This window comes from Schistocerca americana, chromosome X, assembly GCF_021461395.2.
Source record: "Schistocerca americana isolate TAMUIC-IGC-003095 chromosome X, iqSchAmer2.1, whole genome shotgun sequence".
Lineage (NCBI taxonomy): Eukaryota > Metazoa > Arthropoda > Insecta > Orthoptera > Acrididae > Schistocerca > Schistocerca americana.
Window position 1 is genome coordinate 949,300,771 of NC_060130.1, and position 20,733 is coordinate 949,321,503.

General features: G+C 44.0%; 1 protein-coding gene across 1 annotated transcript in view; it reads right to left on the minus strand.

Annotated features, from left to right (window-relative positions):
- LOC124556828 overlaps positions 1 to 20,733 on the minus strand; it is a 554,569-nt gene that overhangs the window by 30,800 nt on the left and 503,036 nt on the right. The window contains exons 9-11 of the mRNA XM_047130843.1: positions 19,397 to 19,559; positions 11,535 to 11,714; positions 1,746 to 2,066 (exon numbers count right to left, since the gene is read on the minus strand). Of these exons, the coding sequence (XP_046986799.1) occupies positions 1,746 to 2,066; positions 11,535 to 11,714; positions 19,397 to 19,559 (664 nt within the window). The remainder of the gene's footprint in view (positions 1 to 1,745; positions 2,067 to 11,534; positions 11,715 to 19,396; positions 19,560 to 20,733) is intronic.

Sequence of the window (20,733 nt, forward strand, 5' to 3'; positions counted from 1 at the left end):
CACCCATGTGGCGTTTAAATCACGCTGTGTGGAGGTTTCAGTTCATGTCGTAGCTGTTTATCTACTGTTTTTGGAGAGTTTTTCGTACCACGACTTGGCTCACTCATTCACGATATAGTGAACAGGAACAGAGATATTTATTTCGACCGTTTCCTCGACATTTTCGTGATGTGTATGCTGTGCGAACTCCCGTCTTCCAAGATAACAACACCCGTGTTCAGAGGACTGCATACACTCACGTTTGTGGTTTGACGAACTGTGAGGCACCCCACTGCACTACGGGTGGCCCGCTAGATCACCCGATGTTCAAATGTGTGTGAAATCTTATGGGACTTAACTGCTAAAGTCATCAGTCCCTAAGCTTAAACACTACTTAATCTAAATTGTCCTAAGGACATACACACACACACCCATGCCCGTGGGAGGACTCGAGCCTCCACCGGGTTCAGCCGCTGCAGCGCCTTAGACCGCACGGCCCACCCGATGTTAATGCCACAGGAGATGTCTGGGACTATTTAGGACAGCGGGTGAAACGTATCAGTCGACTTCCTCCCAGTCTGCCAGCTCTACGGTATCTAATCGTTCCGATTGCCTTCTACATCTACATCTACATCCATACTCCGCAAGGCACCTGACGGTGTGTAGCGGAGGGCACCTTGAGTACCTCTATCGGTTCTCCCTTCCATTCCAATCTCGTATTGTTCGTGGAAAGAAAGATTGTGGGCTCTAATCTCTCTGGTTTTATCCTCATGGTCTGTTCGCGAGATATACGTAGGAGCCGGCCGCTGGTGGCCGAGCGGTTCTAGGCGCTTCAGTCTGGAACCGCGCGACGGCTACTGTCGCAGGTTCGAACCCTGCTTCGGGCATGGATGCGTGTGATGTCCTTAGGTTAGTTACGTGTGAGTAGTTCTAAGTTCTAGGGGACTGATGACCTGAGATGTTAAGTCCCGGCCGGCCGGAGTGGCCGAGCGGTTCTAGGCGCTCCAGTCTGGAACCGCGCGAGCGCTGCGGTCGCAGGTTCGAATCCTGCCTCGGGCATGGATGTGTGTGATGTCCTTAGGTTAGTTAGGGTTAAGTAGTTCTAAGTTCTAGGGGACTGATGACCTCAGTTGTTAAGTCCCATAGTGCTCAGATCCATTTGAACCATTTTTTTGTTAAGTCCCATAGTGCTCAGAGCCATTTGAACCATTTTTTTATACGTAGGAGGGAGCAATATACTGCCTGACTCGTCAGTGAAGGTATGTTCTCGAAACTTCAACAAAAGCCCGTACCGAGCTACTGAGCGTCTCTCCTGCAGAGTCTTCCACTGGAGTTTATCTATCATCTCCGTAACGCTTTCGCGATTACTAAATGATCACGTAACGAAGCACGCTGCCGTCCGTTGGATGTTCTCTATCTCTTGTATCAACCCTGTCTGGTACGAATCCCACATCGGTGAGCAGTATTCAAGCAGTGGGCGAACAAGTGTACTGTAACCTACTTCGTTTGTTTTAGGACTGCATTTCCTTAGGATTCTTCCAATGAACCTCAGTCTGGCATCTGCTTTGCCAGGTTAATATGGCTTACCTGAAGAAAAGTGTGGGCTCTCTTCCTCGCCGAAGTGAGGTTGGAGTGTAGTTACACGGCGTCTCCTCAAGCGACTAATTTTTTCGTCCAGTGAGCTTATTACCATTGGGAGTTAAACGTATAAAAATGGAAGAGTGCACAGCTAAGTTGAAATAGTATTTAGAGGCTGGAGTACGTACCTGTGGCGGTGCCGGGCTCGGAGCCGGTGGAGGAGAGTCGGCCGCCGCCGGACGAGGAGTCGGACTGCGCCGACGGGCTGGCGCACATGGAGCTGGGCCCGCCCGCGGCGCCGGCGCCGCCCCCGCCGCCCACGCCGGGCACGCCGACGCCGACGCCCACGCCGCCCAGGCCGGCCAGGCCGCCGGAGGACGCGGCGACGGCAGCCGCCGCCAGCAGCGACTCGCGCTCGCGACGCTCGGCGGCCGCGCGGCTCAGCACGTACTGCGCCGCGAACTGGTGCTTCGGGTCCATGCGCATGTGCTCCATGTGACTCAGCAGCCCTGCGCAGTCAATAATATTGTGTCAGTTTTTTGGGTGGGCATCACTCTTCTTGACAGGTTTGACGCGGCCTGCCTCGAATTCCTCCCCCCGTCTCAGAGCAGAACTTGCACCCAGAGTCCACAGTTATTTGTAGAATGTATTCCAGTACCTGTGTTCTACAGTTTTTGCCCTCTACTGCTCCCTCTAGTACCGTGGAAGCTATTGCTCCCCCGTCTCAGAGCAGAACTTGCACCCAGAGTCCACAGTTATTTGTAGAATGTATTCCAGTACCTGTGTTCTACAGTTTTTGCCCTCTACTGCTCCCTCTAGTACCGTGGAAGCTATTGCTTCCTGTCCATTCCTCTTGTAATGTGTCTTGTGTTTCCCACATTTACATCTTCTCGTCGATTCTGCGGAGAGCCTTCTTATTTCTTATCAGTCCACCTAATTTTCAGCATCCTTCTACAGCATAATACCTGAAACCTTTCGTTTCTCTTCTTTTCCAATTTTCCCACAATCGATCATTCACTTCCATAATATGCTGTGCCCCAAAATTACATTCCCATAAATTTCTTCCTCAGTCTAAGACCGATATTTGATAAGCACGTCGATAAAAACTTTATACTGATGAAGATGTAATTAATATAGTCTGTTATATAAACTGAAGGTAGGTGAAAGCCCGAAACGCGTCTTTCCACAAAAAAATGATATACGAAAAAAATTTCTCCTTGCTATAGTTCTTAAAGTAACTGAGTCCACATCCTACGATATAAACTACGAATAATATGGATAAATTAATGTAAACATCTCTGTCGTTTCACAACACGTTTTCGCACTATAATGTTCTTTTTTTTCCTTCCTCGAAAACCTTACTCCAAAGCTCTGCCATGGATAACTCCTCTCGAACAGGCTATGAAGGCCCAAAGGTACCGACCGGCCGCCGTGTCATCCTCAGCTTACAGACGTCACTGGATTTGGATATGGAGGGGCATGTGGTCAGCACACCCCTCTCCCGGCCGTATGTCAGTTTCCGAGACCGGAGCCGCTACTTCTTAATCGAGTAGCTCCTCAGTTTGCCTCACAAGAGCTGAGTGCACCCCGCTTGCCAACAGCAATCGGCAGACCGGATGGTCACCCATCCAAGTGCTAGTCCAGCCCGACAGCGCTGAACTTCGGTGATCTGACGGGAACCGCTGTTACCACTGCGGCGTGGCCGTTGGCGGATAATACCAATACCAACATTTCATCTCCTTTGCCGTTGTCATTGTAATCCTGTTCAGAGACAGCAAAGGACTTCGAAGATCGGTTCAAAGCATTGGATAGTGTCTTGAAAAGAGGTTATATGACGATCATTAGCAAATGTAAAACAAAGACAATGGATGTAGTCGAATTTTGTAGATGTGGGTGTAGAATTAAATTAGGCGATGCTAAGGGAATTATAGTAGCAAATGAAACCCCAGATTTTGCTATTTGATCACAAAACTAGCTGAAGATGGCCGAAGCAGTGACGTTAAAAACGTAGCTTGGCAATAGTGGGAAAAGCGCTTCTGGAAAAGAGAAATTTGTTAAGATCGAATATAAATTTAAGCGTTAGAAAGTTTTTTCTGAATGAATTTGAAGTGTAGCCTTGTACAGAAGTGAAACGTGGACCACAAACACTTCAGGCCAGAACAGCCCACAAAGAGTAAAATGTAGCACAAGTATATGCTAATGAAACATCTCTGTCGCTTCGCAACACATTTTCGGATTTTTTTTCTTTTCTGGAAAATCTTACAACAAAGTTCTGCAATGGATAATACTGCCGACCATTCTACAACAAAAGCCGTTTTAGATGCGATGGATGCTTACCTCAAGAAGGTCCAAAAAAACTTTGTCAAAGATGTGACCCTCCCCCATGTGCCAAGTTTATCATTCTTTCCATAATCTTACGTAGCGTATCAATGATTCTACAAAAACTTTTGCGCAACCAGAAAAAATGTATGAAACAACTTAATTGCTCACAAAGTGGACAATGAATAGCAGCACATTAAATCACTTAAAGTGGTCTCATTTCTCCGATAAGATGCAATTTTTGAGCAAATTTTGTTCCTCTTTCATCGTCTTATACATTTGAATAATGTGGTATATTGGAACTAAATGTCCTACCCTCAAAGGTGGGCTATAACTGAGGCACCATCCTTTTCACTCCATATAACCGCCGCTTTGTTCTGTACATTGAGCAAGTAGTAAAGTAAAACAAAAAGAAATGTGGAAAAGAACTTAAGAGTCAGGAAGGAGTAATAAATACATGGATTTTTGCCGTTGTCATAGTAACTCTGTTTAGAGACGGCCAGGGACTTTGAAGCGCAGCTCAATGGAATATATGAGTATGGTAACCCCGAAAGAGCCTGTAAGATGAATATCAACATAAGTAAAACAAAGGCAGTGGAATTGGAGTGGATGTTGACGAATTATATTAACAAATAAAACACTAAAAGTAACAGATGAGATCTGCTATTTGGGTAGCAAAATTACTATGATGGCCAGAGTAGGAAGGATGCAGACTGGCGCTAGCAAGAAAAGCATTTCTGAAAAGGCGATATTTGTTAATATCGAATATAAGTTTAAGTGTTACAAAGTCTTTTCTGAATGTATTTGTCTGGTCTGTATTGATGAATGGAAGTAAAACGTGGACGATAAACAGTCCAAACAAGAAAAAAATAGAACCTTTTGCAGTACAGAACACTCAAGATAAGATGAATACCTCTGATATCTGATGGCTAGGTACTGAATTTGAAAGCAAAGAAATTTATGGCACAATTTCACTAAATGAAGGGATTGGTTAACAGAACGAGTCCTGGGGCATCAAGGAATAGTCGGTTTGGTAATGGAAGGAAACCTGGGGAGGGGTCAAAACATAAAGGGAGACTAAGCCTTGAGTACAGTAAGCTCGTGCAAATAGATGTAGGTTCAAGGAAGTATGTAGAGTTGAGCAGGATTGCACAGAATGAACTAGCGCGGAGAGCAGTTTATGGTTTGATAACCACAACATTCTCTTTCTGGATTCAATATCACACTGATTTTTCAGGCAAGCAAATGGGAGGTTGCAGACAAAAAGTACAGGACAAAAATATGGAAACTACAAAAACGCAACACATCATGATCAATACGGTGTAATAAACGCGTTGACATTCAAAACGGCGTCCAAACATCTCGAAATCATTCTTCCTGCAAAATAGTGGAAAGCTCAGAAAACGATGATGAAGGTGGATAGGGATCACGAAACCTTATTTCCAAAGCAGACCACAAAGGCTGAATAATGGTTAGATCAGGCGAGTGTAGTGGCCACAGGAGCTCATCCTCGAGCTCACAATAGCAGTCCCGGACGATGCAAGCTGTGTGAACAGGTGTCCTGTATCCTTGGAACACCGCATCAACACCGGGGAGCAAACAATGTACCATGATATGGAACTGATCATCCAGAATGGTCACATAATCTTTAACAGTAATGTATCCTCGCAGAGTAACCATGGGGGCCATGGAACAGTACGATATGGCTGCCAAAATCATCACCGAATCCCAGGCATGCTTCACTCTTGGGGCGTAAAGTCGGCTAGAAGTTGGAAACAGTGTGAAGCAAGTCATATTCGACCAAATGAAGTTCTTCTACTGCTCCACAGTCCAGGATATATGACTTCCGAACCACGTTGTCCTGTTACGAGCATTTGATCCACAAATGAGTGCATAATATCGGAGTTAAGTGAATTCTAAGGTGGTCAAATTGTTGGTTTACGTATGGTGGATGCTTCCGTAGCCAAGGTAGCCGAAGTATTTGTTATTTCAAGAGGCGCCGTATCGAATATTTATACCGCATACAGGGAAAGCTGAAAAACAACATCCACTAAGTCACAAAGTGTGTGTTGAGTGATCGTTACAGACGGTCGTTGAAGAGGATTGTGACGAAAAATAAGAGGACATTAGCTGTAAAAGTCAGCGCAGAACAGAATGTCGCACTCGTGAACCCTGTCAGGAGCAAAAGAACACGAAGGGAGCTCCATAAGCAGGGAACCGCAGGGCGAACTAGAATCTGGGATTCTAAGGCTAAAAGATTAAGAAGGGGCAGAAAAGGAGATTAGCCACAAACATGACGCCAGAATTGAGATCTATGTAGTAGACCAAGTGTAGTAATTATGCTACATTGAAAGCAAAATACCGCATGACGATCGAAGCAAGGAGGATAGTAGAATTAGACTAGAACAAAGAGGGCATTCCTCGCCAACAGAGGCCTCAAGAAAGAAATTTATGACCATGTACGTCCGTAGTACGGCACTACATGGAAGTGGCTCATGGACTATGGGAAAACCGGAAAAGGAGAGAATCGCCGCATTTGAGACGTGGTCTTACAGGGGGATGTTAAAATTATTTTGATTGATAATTCCTACGCAGAACTGGTGAGGAAATTAACACACAGAACACTTCAACCAAAAAAAAAGGGAATAGAATGATAAGACATGTTTTAAGAAATCAACAAATAACTTTCATAGTGCAAGGGAAACAAAGCGTCAAGCAAAGGCCACGCCCTTAGTTCTAATTTCTATCATTATGCAGTGGGAATGGGAATTCATAGGGAGTATATTTACTTGTATACGATTCACTAGAATCCTAATACTGCTCACTACTTCGAATAGTGGTCATCGTCCGCTTTCACAGCATACAACTAGAATTTTTAAGCTATATTTAAAGCACGCTAGTCTTTATAGAACCACTCCCAATTCTCACGAGTTTTGAGTATTATTTTCGCTTAATACTACATGTTTTTGAATTTGTGACTGACTTCAGAAATTTTAAAATATGGTTATCTTTGGCAGATTTCTGAGTTCTTCCTTTTTTAAAACTTGTCTACACATTAGATGATGACTCCATCTTCCAGTCATGTGTGGAATCACTTTAGAAAAAAGATAACTAAACTGCAAAAAAATGTTAGATACAATCACAACATTATTTATGTAAACATTTGAATATAAATCATCAAGACATTGATTTAGCTTCCAAGCCAGAGAAAAACTCTCCTATTAATGAATTCTTCGTCCCTTCTTGGTGAAACAGTTTTATATTTAAGGCTGAAAACCAAAACAACTGCGCTTTGCTGCATTAATATTTGCTGATTACGAACCAGTTTTTGGCTTAACAGGCGACCACCACTTCAAAACGCAGTTGCCGTTTCCAGTGGTCACCGTCAGACTGTCTAAACGCATGTACTGCAAGCGGTGACGTAACGTTGTCGACATAACATACACTCACAAAGCAACGGAAACATTACATCACCACCTGCAGCACATGCATTTACACAGTCTGACGGTGACCACTGGAACAGTTTTTAAATATATTTGTGACTGTTATCGCAAGGGTGTAAAAACGAAGACTATAGGCAAGACAAGGATGCAAGATTTTGAAATGTCGTGCTACAGAAGAGTACTGAAGATACATGAACGATTTAGGTGAGACTCTCAGCAGCCCTCTGAGATTGTTTGTGGATAACACTGTCGTTTACCATCTAGCAAAATCATCGGAAGATCAAAACTTATTACAGAATGAGTTAGTAAGACGTCTGCATGGTGTGAAAAGTGGCAGTTGATCCTGAACACTAAAAGAATGTGAGGTACGTCACACGAGTGCTGCAAAGTCTCGTTAAATTTTGGTTACTCGACAAATAACTCAAATTTAATGGCTATCGGTTCAACTAGACAGCGAAGGATTACAGTTACGAACAACTCAAGTTGGAACCATCACACAGAAAATTTTGTGTTGAAGGCGAGCCAAAGACTGTGTTTTACTGGTAGAGCACTTATAATGTTCGACAAAGCTACTAAAAAGACTACGTACTCGACTCTTGTCCGCTCTGTTCTGCAGTACCGCAACTCTTGTGCAGTACCACAGTGTCCGAAACGACCCTTACCAGATAGGATTGATGGATGACTTCGAAAGGGTAACTCGTTTTTTATTGCCACGAAATAGGGGAGAGATTGTCATAGATATGGTAAGCGAGTTGTGGTGCCAGCCATTACCACAAATACTTATTCCTTTTCCCTAAATTTCAGTGATAAACTTTCTCCTTCGACTGCCACAATACGAGGGCGTGCTGAGAAGTAATGCTTCCGAATTTTTCATGTGAAAACTCTAAAAGCTTTTTAAGCAAAAAAACGTTACTAACATTTTACATCTTAATTCTTCATGTCTACAAATTTTCAGCCCTCTGCCGCTAGAGGGCTCCGAATTGTATCGTGTAACATGGCGGTGTGTAACGTATCTTTAACGGTGTCTGAGAAACAGCGTCCTCTAATCGAGTTTCGAATTCGAAAAGTTCTTCCACAGATGAAGCACACTCTCCTTCAGCATAACAATGCCAGACGACACACGAGCGCTGCGACATCTGCAACAATCCGATTCCTTGGGGTCACTGTCATTGATCATCCTCCACATAGTCCCAAGTTAGCCCCATACGACTTTCATCTGTTTCCAAAACTTAAGGAACGCCTTCAGAGCGATGAAGCAGTGCAAATAGAGGTGAAGTTGTGACTCCTTCAACAAAGTCAGGCATTCTACAGTGACAGTATCAACAAAGTGGTCTTTTGTTGTGAGAAACATTTTTGCCGCCATGGTGACTATGTTGAGAATTAAATATCTAGACTTGAAGAACCAGAGATGCAGAATGTTGATAAAATTCTTCTGTGTTGTTGACTGCATTGTCAGTATATAAAACTGTGCAATGTTTCGGCCATTATTGCAAGTGTCCTTTCTCGCGGCTTTGTGCAGCTCAGCAGAAAGCCCCGAGGAAGACCACTTGCAATAGTGGTCGAAACGTCGGAAAGTACCGGGTGATCAAAAAGTCAGTATAAATTTGAAAACTTAATAAACCACGGAATAATGTAGCTAGAGAGGTAAAAATTGACACACATGCTTGGAATGACATGGGGTTTATTAGAACCAAAAAAAAATAAATAAACACCTCATATTGCTAGACGCGTGAAAGATCTCTTTCGCGCGTCGTTTGGTGATGATCGTGTGCTCAGCCGCCACTTTCGTCATGTTTGGCCTCCCAGGTCCCCAGACCTCAGTCCGTGCGATTATTGGCTTTGAGGTTGGTTGGTTGGTTGGTTGTTTGGGGAAGGAGACCAGACAGCGTGGTCATCGGTCTCATCGGATTAGGGAAGGATGGGGAAGGAAGTAGGCCGTGCCCTTTCAGAGGAACCATCCCGGAATTTGCCTGGAGCGATTTAGGGAAATCACGGAAAACCTAAATCAGGATGGCCGGATGCGGGATTGAACCGTCGTCCTCCCGAATGCGAGTCCAGTGTCTAACCACTGCGCCACCTCGCTCGGTGGCTTTGGGGTTACCTGAAGTCGCAAGTGTATCGTGATCGACCGACATCCCTAGGGATGCTGAAAGACATCCGACGCCAATGCCTCACCATAACTCCAGACATGCTTTACAGTGCTGTTCACAACATTATTCCTCGACTACAGCTATTGCTGAGGAATGATGGTGGACATATTGAGCATGTCCTGTAAAGAACATCATCTTTGCTTTGTCTTACTTTGTTATGCTAATTATTGCTATTCTGATCAGATAAAGCGCCATCTGTCGAACATTTTTTGAATGTTTGTATTTTTTTGGTTCTAATAAAACCCCATGTCATTCCAAGCACGTGTGTCAATTTGCACCTCTCTATCTAGATTATTCCGTGATTTATTGAGTTTTCAAATTTATACTGACTTTTTGATCACCCGGTGTATATTGAAAATATGGTCAAGAGCACAGAAGAATTTTATTGACAATGACAAAGGCCGCCGAAGCCTACGCTTACAAAGCTGTAGAATGTTAATAACATTCGTTTTATTTAAAACGCTTTGAGAGTTCGGAGGCGTTACTTTCCAGCATGCCCTCGTACTTCGTTGACTCCCACCTATACAGGGTGTTACAAAAAGGTACGGCCAAACTTTCAGGAAACATTCCTCACACACAAATAAAGAAAAGATGTTATGTGGACATGTGTCCGGAAACGTTTAATTTCCATGTTAGAGCTCATTTTAGTTTCGTCCACCTACGCTCAATGGAGCACGTTATCATGATTTCATACGGGATACTCTACCTGTGCTGCTAGAACATGTGCCTTTACAAGTACAACACAACATGTGGTTCATGCACGATGGAGCTCCTGCACATTTCAGTCGAAGTGTTCGCACGCTTCTCAACAACAGATTCGGTGACCGATGGATTGGTAGAGGCGGACCAATTCCATGGCCTCGACGCTCTCCTGACCTCAACCCTCTTGACTTTCATTTATGGAGGCATTTGAAAGCTCTTGTCTACGCAACCCCGGTACCAAATGTAGACCGAGCGAGGTGGCGCAGTGGTTAGCACACTGGACTCGCATTCGGGAGGACGACGGTTCAATCCCCTTTTCAGCCATCCTGATTTAGGTTTTCCGTGATCTCCCTAAATCGTTTCAGGCAAATGCCGGGATGGTTCCTTTGAAAGGGCACGGCCGATTTCCTTCCCAATCCTTCCCTAACCCGAGCTTGCGCTCCGTCTCTAATGACCTCGTTGTCGACGGGACGTTAAACACTAACCACCACCACCAAATGTAGAGACTCTTCGTGCTCGTATTGTGGACGGCTGTGATACAATACGCCATTCTCCAGGGCTGCATCAGCGCATCAGGGATTCCATGCGACGGAGGGTGGATGCATGTATCCTCGCTAACGGAGGACATTTTGAACATTTCCTGTAATAAAGTGTTTGAAGTCACGCTGGTACGTTCTGTTGTTGTGTGTTTCCATTCCATGATTAATGCGATTTGAAGAGAAGTAATAAAATGAGCTCTAACATGGAAAGTAAGCGTCTCCGGACACATGTCCACATAACATATTTTCTTTCTTTGTGTGTGAGGAATGTTTCCTGAAAGTTTGGCCGTACCTTTTTGTAACACCCTGTATTGAGAGAAACGTCCATCATGATGAAGTAAGAGGAAGCAGAGTTCGCATGGGAAGAATTAGGCGTCCACTTCTCCCACGCTCTATTGAAGAGTGGAGCGGTAGAGAAATTGTGGCCCTATGAACCCTCTGCAAACACTTGACAGTGAGTTGCAGAGTAATCGGGTAGATGTAGTTTTAGGTTATATGGGTAGATAGAGTAACAAATCAGGAAGTACTAAACCTGACTGAGGAGGGAAGCTCTTTATAGTAAAACTTTCCCGAAAGGGAGATAGATTTATATGGTACGCCCTAAGGGATGAACTGATAGTTAAATTTGTAATGGTGAGAAACGTGTGTGGCAGGGAGGGAGGTAAAAATTGTAGATGGAAACGCAGGCTTGAATGCAGAAACCAGCGGATGAATAATGGGGTAGTTATGCAGATAAAAAAAAAAAGCACCAGGTGGTCTAACATCATACCAGCTTCGGAGGGCTGACTGGTACAACAACAAATGCCGAGCTGGCGTGTACTCACCGGACTCGTGCGTGAAGACCGCCTGGCAGACGGAGCAGGGCCACATGCGCAGCGAGGTGGTGAACTGCGACGTTTCGGGGTGGCAGGCGAGGTGCTTCCTGAGGCTGCCCTCGTTCACGTAGTGCTTGCCGCACACGGGGCACGGGTGGTTCGCTGTCCTCCGCTTCGCTAAGTACGGATCGGCACGGGGATAAGCGAAAATAAACCAGGTCAATGCAGAAGCACGGGTTAGAGCGCCAACATACATACTTAAGAAAACACACACACAGCCCTCAACCACAAAGCGGAGACCCAGGACAGGTTACTCTGCAATCTAGAAAGGCGTGCATTAGTTTAAACATTTTCACTCTTTGCTCAAGCCATGAGGTTACAGCAGGAAGCTAACTTTCTTGTTCTTCCAGCTCAGTTCTGCAGCGAAAGGCACGGAGAAATCGTTGCATCGCTAAAGAGAGAATGGAAGAAGAAAATGAAGAAGCAAAGTAAAAGAGAGCTTCCAGAGTCGAGGAACAGCGGCAATGTAATTTGATAAAGATAGTCGAAGATGTACACGTTCCAGTAAGGCGAACAGTTCTGAATCTAAGTTATTGCTGAACTGATCTGGACACCTATAATGACACAGGATATCTCAAGTAACCGGTCAAACCACCAAAGAGACATCCGATTTAACTACATGTTAACTAGGACAAATGTAATCGTAGCCTAAAAAAGTATTGTCAACGAGTACAGTAACAACTACATATTGACCTTCGGCTCCAGCTTGGTAACGCATAATGATTTCAAAATCTTTCACACGGAGTAAAGTTTTCAAAATATGTTACTACCCAGCACACTGGTAAAAAAAGTTTGTTTGTATTCTGAAGGAAAGGTATCGCGAATCATAAGCGACAGAGCACTCGCTTGGAAACGCTGATTATTCGTGAAAAGTGAAATTCGATGACCGATGATTTTCTCCATTTCTATTTTGCCTAAAGTCATTGTTCTCTCTCAAAGACTCGGTACGTTAACTAGGGCGATCTTCCTTGGGGGAATATTACAAATTGTCATTAAAGTGATAATCTTGTGTTAGTGCACGCTCGCCTGTTAGTACAGAAGAGCACGTTTAGTGTGCCGGCCGCGGTGGCCGTGCGGTTCTAGGCACTTCAGTCCGGAACCACGTGACTGCTACGGTCGCAGGTTCGAATCCTGCCTCGGGCATGAATGTGTGTGATGTCCTTAGGTTAGTTAGGTTTAAGTAGTTCTAAGTTCTAGGGGACTGATGACCTCTGATGTTGAGTCCCATAGTGCTCGGAGCCATTTGAACCTTTTTGAACGTTTACTGTAAACACCTCTTTTTATATCTTGTCATAGTGCATGCGCTCATCAGGTAACTCGTAAGTGTCATTTTGCGACAGGTTATATCTCACTGCTACTTTTGTCTTTGCAGTATTTATCACTGTACCTTGTCGATGTTATTAATCTGAATGTTCCACAGAAAAATAATTTGCGGTGAGGCGGGAGATGTCAAAGGTTCTAAGCATATTTATGCTGAACAAGAACTGTGATAGTGAGGGACTTTCGCGAGCGTGCTTGTTTTCTAACAGCCACTAAAAAAAGGGACTGAAATGACGATGGGTAATATAAAAACTCCCATATGCGGAGGCAGACAGTGTTCTTACGAACGAAAGTCTACCATTGCCTCTACGCTTATTTAAAAAAGTTATTGTCAACAGAAACTCATTCGTGCCCTGTGCCCTGTTTTCACAGTGCGCTGTTTTCACGGTGACGGTTTACATATTGGACATACACGTTCTTCCCTCCTCAGTGCAAGATCGTATTTTTTCCCATTCACTCATTCCGATGTAATTTGCTGAAGACCGCAACATCCGCAAGTGAAACATCCGTCGGGTCTCCAGACGAGGTGAAACAGGAAATAAGTTCCGCGCTTCATTTAAAAGTCCATTCCAGATGTTTGGGAACAACTTTCCAAGAGAAAAGTCAATAGCTTTCACGATAAAATGAATAAAAGTTGTTTTTAAAAATCAGTTTACTATAGGAGCCGCGCAAAGTTGGACCGCAGAGAGGCTTTCAAGTAATCAAGCGTAGTCCGGGCAGCCGGCGCTGCTGCTCTAAGTGGCGAGTCGAAGCCACAGAAAAGGAGCGCGCTCCTCCGATTAAAACGTGGAATCTGCAGCACAAATAGGTTCCTTCCGGTAACATCTTGCCCGGCCACGAGAAATAGGCTTCTGGAATGTTCATATTAACGTCGGCCTTCTCGCTGGAGCCCGTACCCGAGGAATTTGTCAATCAAATAACAGCACCAGCTGCGCATGCGAGACACCCTTTAATATGGCCAACCTACCCTGCCGGCAACCGCATACACAGAAGAGATTCTTCTACGAAGGTAAACAACGACTGTTAGGGCATTCATAACTAACACAGTGTGGGGATTCCTAGTTGTTTAAATTGCCATGTTTCCTACGGAACATGTACACATTTTACTCGCCTACGTTATGCTAGTGAACACGATTTCCTTCTTAATTATCCTTCAGCACTTCTAGGAGCATTTGTGTACACAAAAGTAAAGTCGAAAAAGAACGAATTGTTACTCGGCAACTGCGACGTAGGGACTTCGGAAGGCACTTGGACGTGAAACACATAAAATTAAACATAACAGGGAGAATATCTTCGCTGGAAATTTGTTCGATGGAAACACATTAAACATACACACTCTGGCGGCCACAGTCCCCAGAGAGCCCGCGGCACGAACTATCTGCAATAAACAAAGATTAGGAAATACAAAATATGGAAAACATCGAGATATTCTTACAGAACAGGGAAGAGGTTTTGATGAGCTTCCGGTGCACTATGGAAGGCAAACATTGCAACTGATTATGCAGTTTTATTTTAAACGGCTACTACAACTAGCCTACTTCCGTATCTTCAAGATTATTTTTTAGTATAGTGATATTTCCCTTTGGTAAGGCAGCGCGGTCTCAGCCCCTTGTCGGAGGTTGGAGTCCTCCCTCGGGCATGGGTGTGTGTGTCGTCCTTAGCTTAAGTTAGTTTAAAAAAAATTGGCTCTGAGCACTATGGGACTTAACATCTATGGCCATCAGTCCCCTAGAACTTAGAACTACTTAAACCTAACTAACCTAAGGACAGCACACAACACCCAGTCATCACGAGGCAGAGAAAATCCCTGACCCCGCCGGGACTCGAACCCGGGAACCCTATCGCGGGAAGCGAGAACGCCACCGCACGACCACGAGCTGCGGACTAAGTTAGTTTAAGTTAGATTAGGTAGTGTGTAAGCTTACGGACCGATGACCTCAACAGTTTGGTCCCATAAGACCCTATCACAAATTTCGAAATTTTTCCCTTTTTTAAGTCTACTAAATTAAGTGATTGCAATAAGCAGTGAGTTGGAAATAAGTTGTTTCAATGAACAGTTCGTCTTCCACTCTGAAAGAAAGTCACGGGTTTTCTATTGTAGTTTCATTTCACGGTTTTGATGGCCCGCAGACAACATGATCGTCATAGGTGGAAGGCTAGTTTATATTGGCGAAGGCAAAGGAAGGGAATCGTTGACTGCACTGAAAGTAAAGGAGAGAATCCAGGAAAGAGCTGAATGAGGAAGACAGGAATAACGCTATGATATTAAATAATCTGCTGATGATATTGTGTTTTAGACACCGACCACGTAGCTCCCAGCAATGAAAAGACAAATGGATGGAAGGGTACAGCCCTTAAGATGCACTCCCTCTGTGTCGAAGCGGCCTAGTTTACCAAACTGCTGTACGGCGACGTTTTTCTGATTGTCAATCGGCACATAATTCAAAAGGAACTATTACGCGAAGTGCAAGTAACGAAGCAGTTGTAGCAGCAACGAACGTGTTTTGCAGTCCCGTTTGTAAAGAGACACTTGCTGGTTCCAGAATTTGTACAGATAAGTTCTCTGAATGCCGTCGCCATTCACAGCCCCCACAAAATCGAACCTAAAATGACTCATGATAGGTCTGAGAGAACTGGTAAACGGACCTACGAAACTCCACACATATTCTGGTGACGCTCTCTGTTTGAGGCAAAAGAAACATACACTCGGAAAGCGGTTATTTATCCTCTAGAGAATTCTGCAGTGGTTGACAAATGACAACTAAGATGTTCCTGTGGTTGGCTACACAGCGTAAACATTGGATTATTGTCGCCTGCCGGCCGCTGGTGGCCGAGCGGTTCTAGGCGCTTCAGTCTGGAACCGCGCGACCGCTACGGTCGCAAGTTCGAATCCTGCCTCGGGCATGGATGTTTGTGATGTCCTTAGGTTAGTTAGGTTTAAGTAGTTCTAAGTTCTAGGGGACTGATGACCTGAGATGTTAAGTCCCATAGTGCTCAGAGCCATTTGAACCATTTTTGAACAGTCGCCTGTCTAATGAGGCGTAGGTCCTTGTTCGGTAGAACAGCGTTTCCACACTGAAATGAGACATCGGAAAGAGCCCGATGGCACGGTCAAAAAGATTGCCTACAGTGCGACCTATTATACCAGTTGGTGATGGGAACGCTGGATGTGATCAAATGTATGGAACGTGTACCAAGCAGTACTCGGAACGATGAAAGTACATTCTGTGTGTTGAGAAGAATTGCAACACAGAATGTTCGTGATGCCTATGTATGCCGTCGTTTTGCAACATGCCTGCACCATTTTGGTGTCCGATAAATCCAGCTCGTACAAACACCATGAAAATAAGAACCGCCATCTTCAACCGTTGCCAGTGCACTGCACTGTGGCGTAACAAGCATAGAATCACGCGCTCATACGATTCTTGCTATTCGCGCACCGGTCAAAACACAACGTGGAATATATGACATCACTCTTCACAGCAACAGTCCTTTTTACTCCTAAGTTGTATAATTCGCATGACCTTTGTATCAGGTAAGTGTTTTTCACTAGTGATCTTGCGTGAGGAGGAAGTAGGGCAGTAGCCGTCTCCTGGCATAGTCAAACCGCGAGGGCTGTACTGGGTGACGAACTAGTCTCCAGCACTGGGTATCAGACCTCTTTTGTACTGAATACTTATATCGACCAGATATAATAATTCCAATCCCAAAGAAAGCATGTGTTGACAGATGTGAAAATTACCGAACTATCAGTTTAATAAGTCACGGCTGCAAAATACTAACGCGAATTCTTTACAGACGAATGGAAAAACTGGTAGAAGCCGACCTCGGGGAAGATCAGTTTGGATTCCGTAGAAATGTTGGAACAAGTGAGGCAATACTGACCTTACAACTTATCTTAGAAGAAAGATTAAGGAAAGGCAAACCTACGTTTCTAGTATTTGTAGGCTTAGAGAAAGCTTTTAACAATGTTGACTGGAATAGTCTCTTTCAAACTCTAAAGGTGGCAGGGGTAAAATACAGGGAGCGAACGGCTATTTACAATTTGTACAGAAACCAGATGGCAGTTATAAGAGTGGAGGGACATGAAAGGGAAGCAGTGGTTGGGAAGGGAGTAAGACAGGGTTGTAGCCTCTCCCCGATGTTGTTCAATCTGTATATTGAGCAAGCAGTAAAGGAAACAAAAGAAACATTTGGAGTAGGTATTAAAATCCATGGAGAAGAAATAAAAACTTTGAGGTTCGCCGATGACATTGTAATTCTGTCAGAGACAGCAAAGGACTTGGAAGAACAGTTGATTGGAATGGACAGTGTCTTGAAAGGAGGATATAAGATGAACATCAACAAAATCAAAACGAGGATAATGGAATGTAGTCGAATTAAGTCGGGTGATGCTGAGGGAATTAGATTAGGAAATGAGACACTTAAAGTAGTAAAGGAGTTTTTTATTTGGGGAGCAAAATAACTGATGATGGTCGAAGTAGAGAGGATATAAAATGTAGACTGGCAATGGCTAGGAAAGCGTTTCTGAAGAAGAGAAATTTGTTAACATCGAGTATAGATTTAAGTGTCAGGAAGTCATTTCTGAAAGTATTTGTGTGCAGTGTAGCCATGTATGGAAGTGAAACATGGACGATAAATAGTTTGGACAAGAAGAGAATAGAAGGTTTCGAAATGTGGTGCTACAGAAGAATGCTGAAGATTAGATGGGTAGATCACATGACTAATGAGGAAGTATTGAATACGATTGGGGAGAAGAGAAGTTTGTGGCACAACTTGTCCAGAAGAAGGGATCGGTTGGTAGGACATGTTCTGAGGCATCAAGGGATCACCAATTTAGTATTGGAGGGCAGCGTGGAGGGTAAAAATTGTAGAGGGAGACCAAGAGATGAATACACTAAGCAGATTCAGAAGGATGTAGGTTGCAGTAGGTACTGGGAGATGAAAAAGCTTGCACAGGATAGAGTAGCATGGAGAGCTGCATCAAACCAGTCTCAGGACTGAAGACCACAACAACAACAACTTATATCGACAATTTCACTGTTAATTCATTCAGTGGGCTAGTCGAGGGATATGTTTGCGATATGCATATTTGTGATGTTTGGTGAAAGCGAAACGGTGATGATTTACTTCAAAAGGATTCATTGTTTACATGATTCCTAAATATTTAAATGATGAATAAAATTTTATTTTTTAAAAATCTCGATGATACTATCTTTTTTAATTTTTTTTTCTCGTTGAGCTCTGGTGGAAATTGCGATAGTAGTGGATAAAGTATTTCATGAAGTGAAGGACCAACTTCATGGAATTGTGTTTTGGGAGAAGGAAGATTGTATGGTTGTGGGGAGGTACATAATGTCTGGCCACAGCCGAACAGGGCCGGTGGAATGTATAGGTGGACGTTATGTAAAGGGTTTGCAGTTGATAGGATGGGAGATGAGGTGGTACAATGGTAGGAATTCCTCGTTAGGATGAAAATGAAGGAATATGGAAAGAGAAGGATGAAAGGGAAGCACTGATTCAGGGAAGAGGGAGGGAGTGAATTAGGTCAGGTGGGAAAATCAGCCGCAGTAGCAGGCGATTTTGAAATTTCATACGGGAAGAGTTCCTGATATTGTAAATAGGTAAAATTAAGGTTTTGAATTATAAGATCAGGATATGGAGAGCTGAAGACGAAGCTGTGGAGGCAGCTGAAAGGAAGTGTACCAGCTTACAGGAGAACTTAGCTTGTCCACTTCTGGGTAAAATAGAACAAGCTACGTGAACGGCCATTTGTAGGCAGGGTGGCTTTCAGAAGACATGGTTCTTTGGTAGGACGATGTTCGGTTCGAATGATGTCTTTGGTTGTCGAGAATTGATGAAATCAATGGTTTGGATGTAGACAATTGTAATGTTTCTGTGATAAGCAGTCGATCTTGGCAGTTGCAGGAGTACTGACATCAGCCATAACAATCTGGAATTACACATCGCAATTAGTCGTTTACAAGATGGGGTAGGACCCCCCCCCCCCCCCCCCCCCCCCTCAGTCCTCTTTACCGCCCTCGATATCTAAACTTCACCTCGACCCAGTCCAGTCGCTACGCGCTTGTAGCTTGTGAGAGGATTCTTCTACACACGTCTGACGAATTCTCTTACTAGTGCCTCAAAACCTCGAATTATCTGTTGCAGAATGTTATCCATAGTGAAAAGCTACATACAAGAACAACATGAGTGTACCGCCGTTCATCACAGGATCTCCGAGACGCCTCATAACGACACCGATGCACACAATCGTTTTCGTGCATCCCTGCAGATGGAAATAGAGTGAATCACACTCGCACATGTAAAGCTACTGAACTGTGTGAGCAGGTGAGGCTTCTCGCCGGCCGGCTGCTAAGTGGATGCGTTCCGCTGAAAGGAAAAAGGCTAACGATTATGTAGACCGGCAGCCGCGCTGGTCGGACCAAGCTGAAAGGAGGTGAGTGGTGACAGAACATGCGCTGGGAACTTACTTGCCACTCCGGACGCGTTGGGGTCTTTGTGCGTGTGCTTCATGTGCTCCATGAGAGCTTCTCCGCCGAGGAACAGCTTGTGGCAGATTGGGCATGAGGTGGCGTTAGGCCCGCCGATGAGGGCCGCGTGTTGCTGCAACACAGGCACACGAAGCTGAAGTTCCTGTGGAGAACATAAAGTCTGGCCCAGCCACGTTTATAAACCAACTTCACGCTACATCTAGTTCGCGGCCTCGGAAACAGTGCGTGCTTTCGTCCCTCTCTGCAGCCGCGTCTAATAGTTTGCTGCCTCCCGATTGACGGGTTATATTTCTTGCACACGATAAAAAAATGTGTGATAAGCAGTTTTACGTTGAGTCAGGAAGCACGCACTGCGTTCCGAGAGCCGGAGTGTCATACAGTTTATATCATTTACTACCAATATAAAAAATATTTTTTTTAAAACTAAATATCAATAGCACACTAATTTTGCAAGTATGTGAAAGTCTAAAACTCTACTGAATCCTTTACATAATTCTGAAAACATTAATTGAACATTTCGAGTAACATTATTCCACAAAAATAAATTTCTATATATCAATTATCATTAGAATGAGCTATGTTTAGTTTGTAGACTTCATACCGATTTTAAAGAAATAGTACTTGACAGTTAAACTTTCATTTATAAAAACCAGCTGAACATGCAACGTAAAAAATTTAAAAACTACGCCACATAACAAGGTGGAAAGGATGTTATTGAAATAGTAATCGAATCACTAACATGGTAGAACTGCCTCGCCCATATCATCTTTTGTACTTAACTGTAGTTTATTAGTTATGGCATCATATACGAGAACGCACTTTTTTAGAACATTCTCGGACGCTAAGTAATTAAGCACACACCAAGCAAGTTAATTAGTTACACACACATTCACATATGAGGTTTGTCGCTCAGTCTGCCTTTGCATCTTAAATCTAAATGCATAATGCAAATTAAGAAGTGCAAGCAGGAAACGGACGTAGTCTTTACATGAAGACTGATTTGCTTTCTTATGGTAGTCTGGCTTACGGTAAATATTGTCTTGTAAGCGGACAATGGTTTTACGTTACACATAAACAATGGCCACAGGCATAACTGCTGGCGATAATGATGAAAACATCGCATCACGTGAGCAGCTTCCTGCTTTGGGAAGCAGCAAACGACAGTCACTGAACTACTGAAGCCCAAATGTACACAGCACGAAAGTTATTTCAGAAGACCCAATTTATTTGGTCACACCAGTGACTGTATTCATCCGCACTTTGTTTCGGCTTAAGACACCGTTAAAGAAGCGAAGACAGTTTACCCCTAAAGAAGG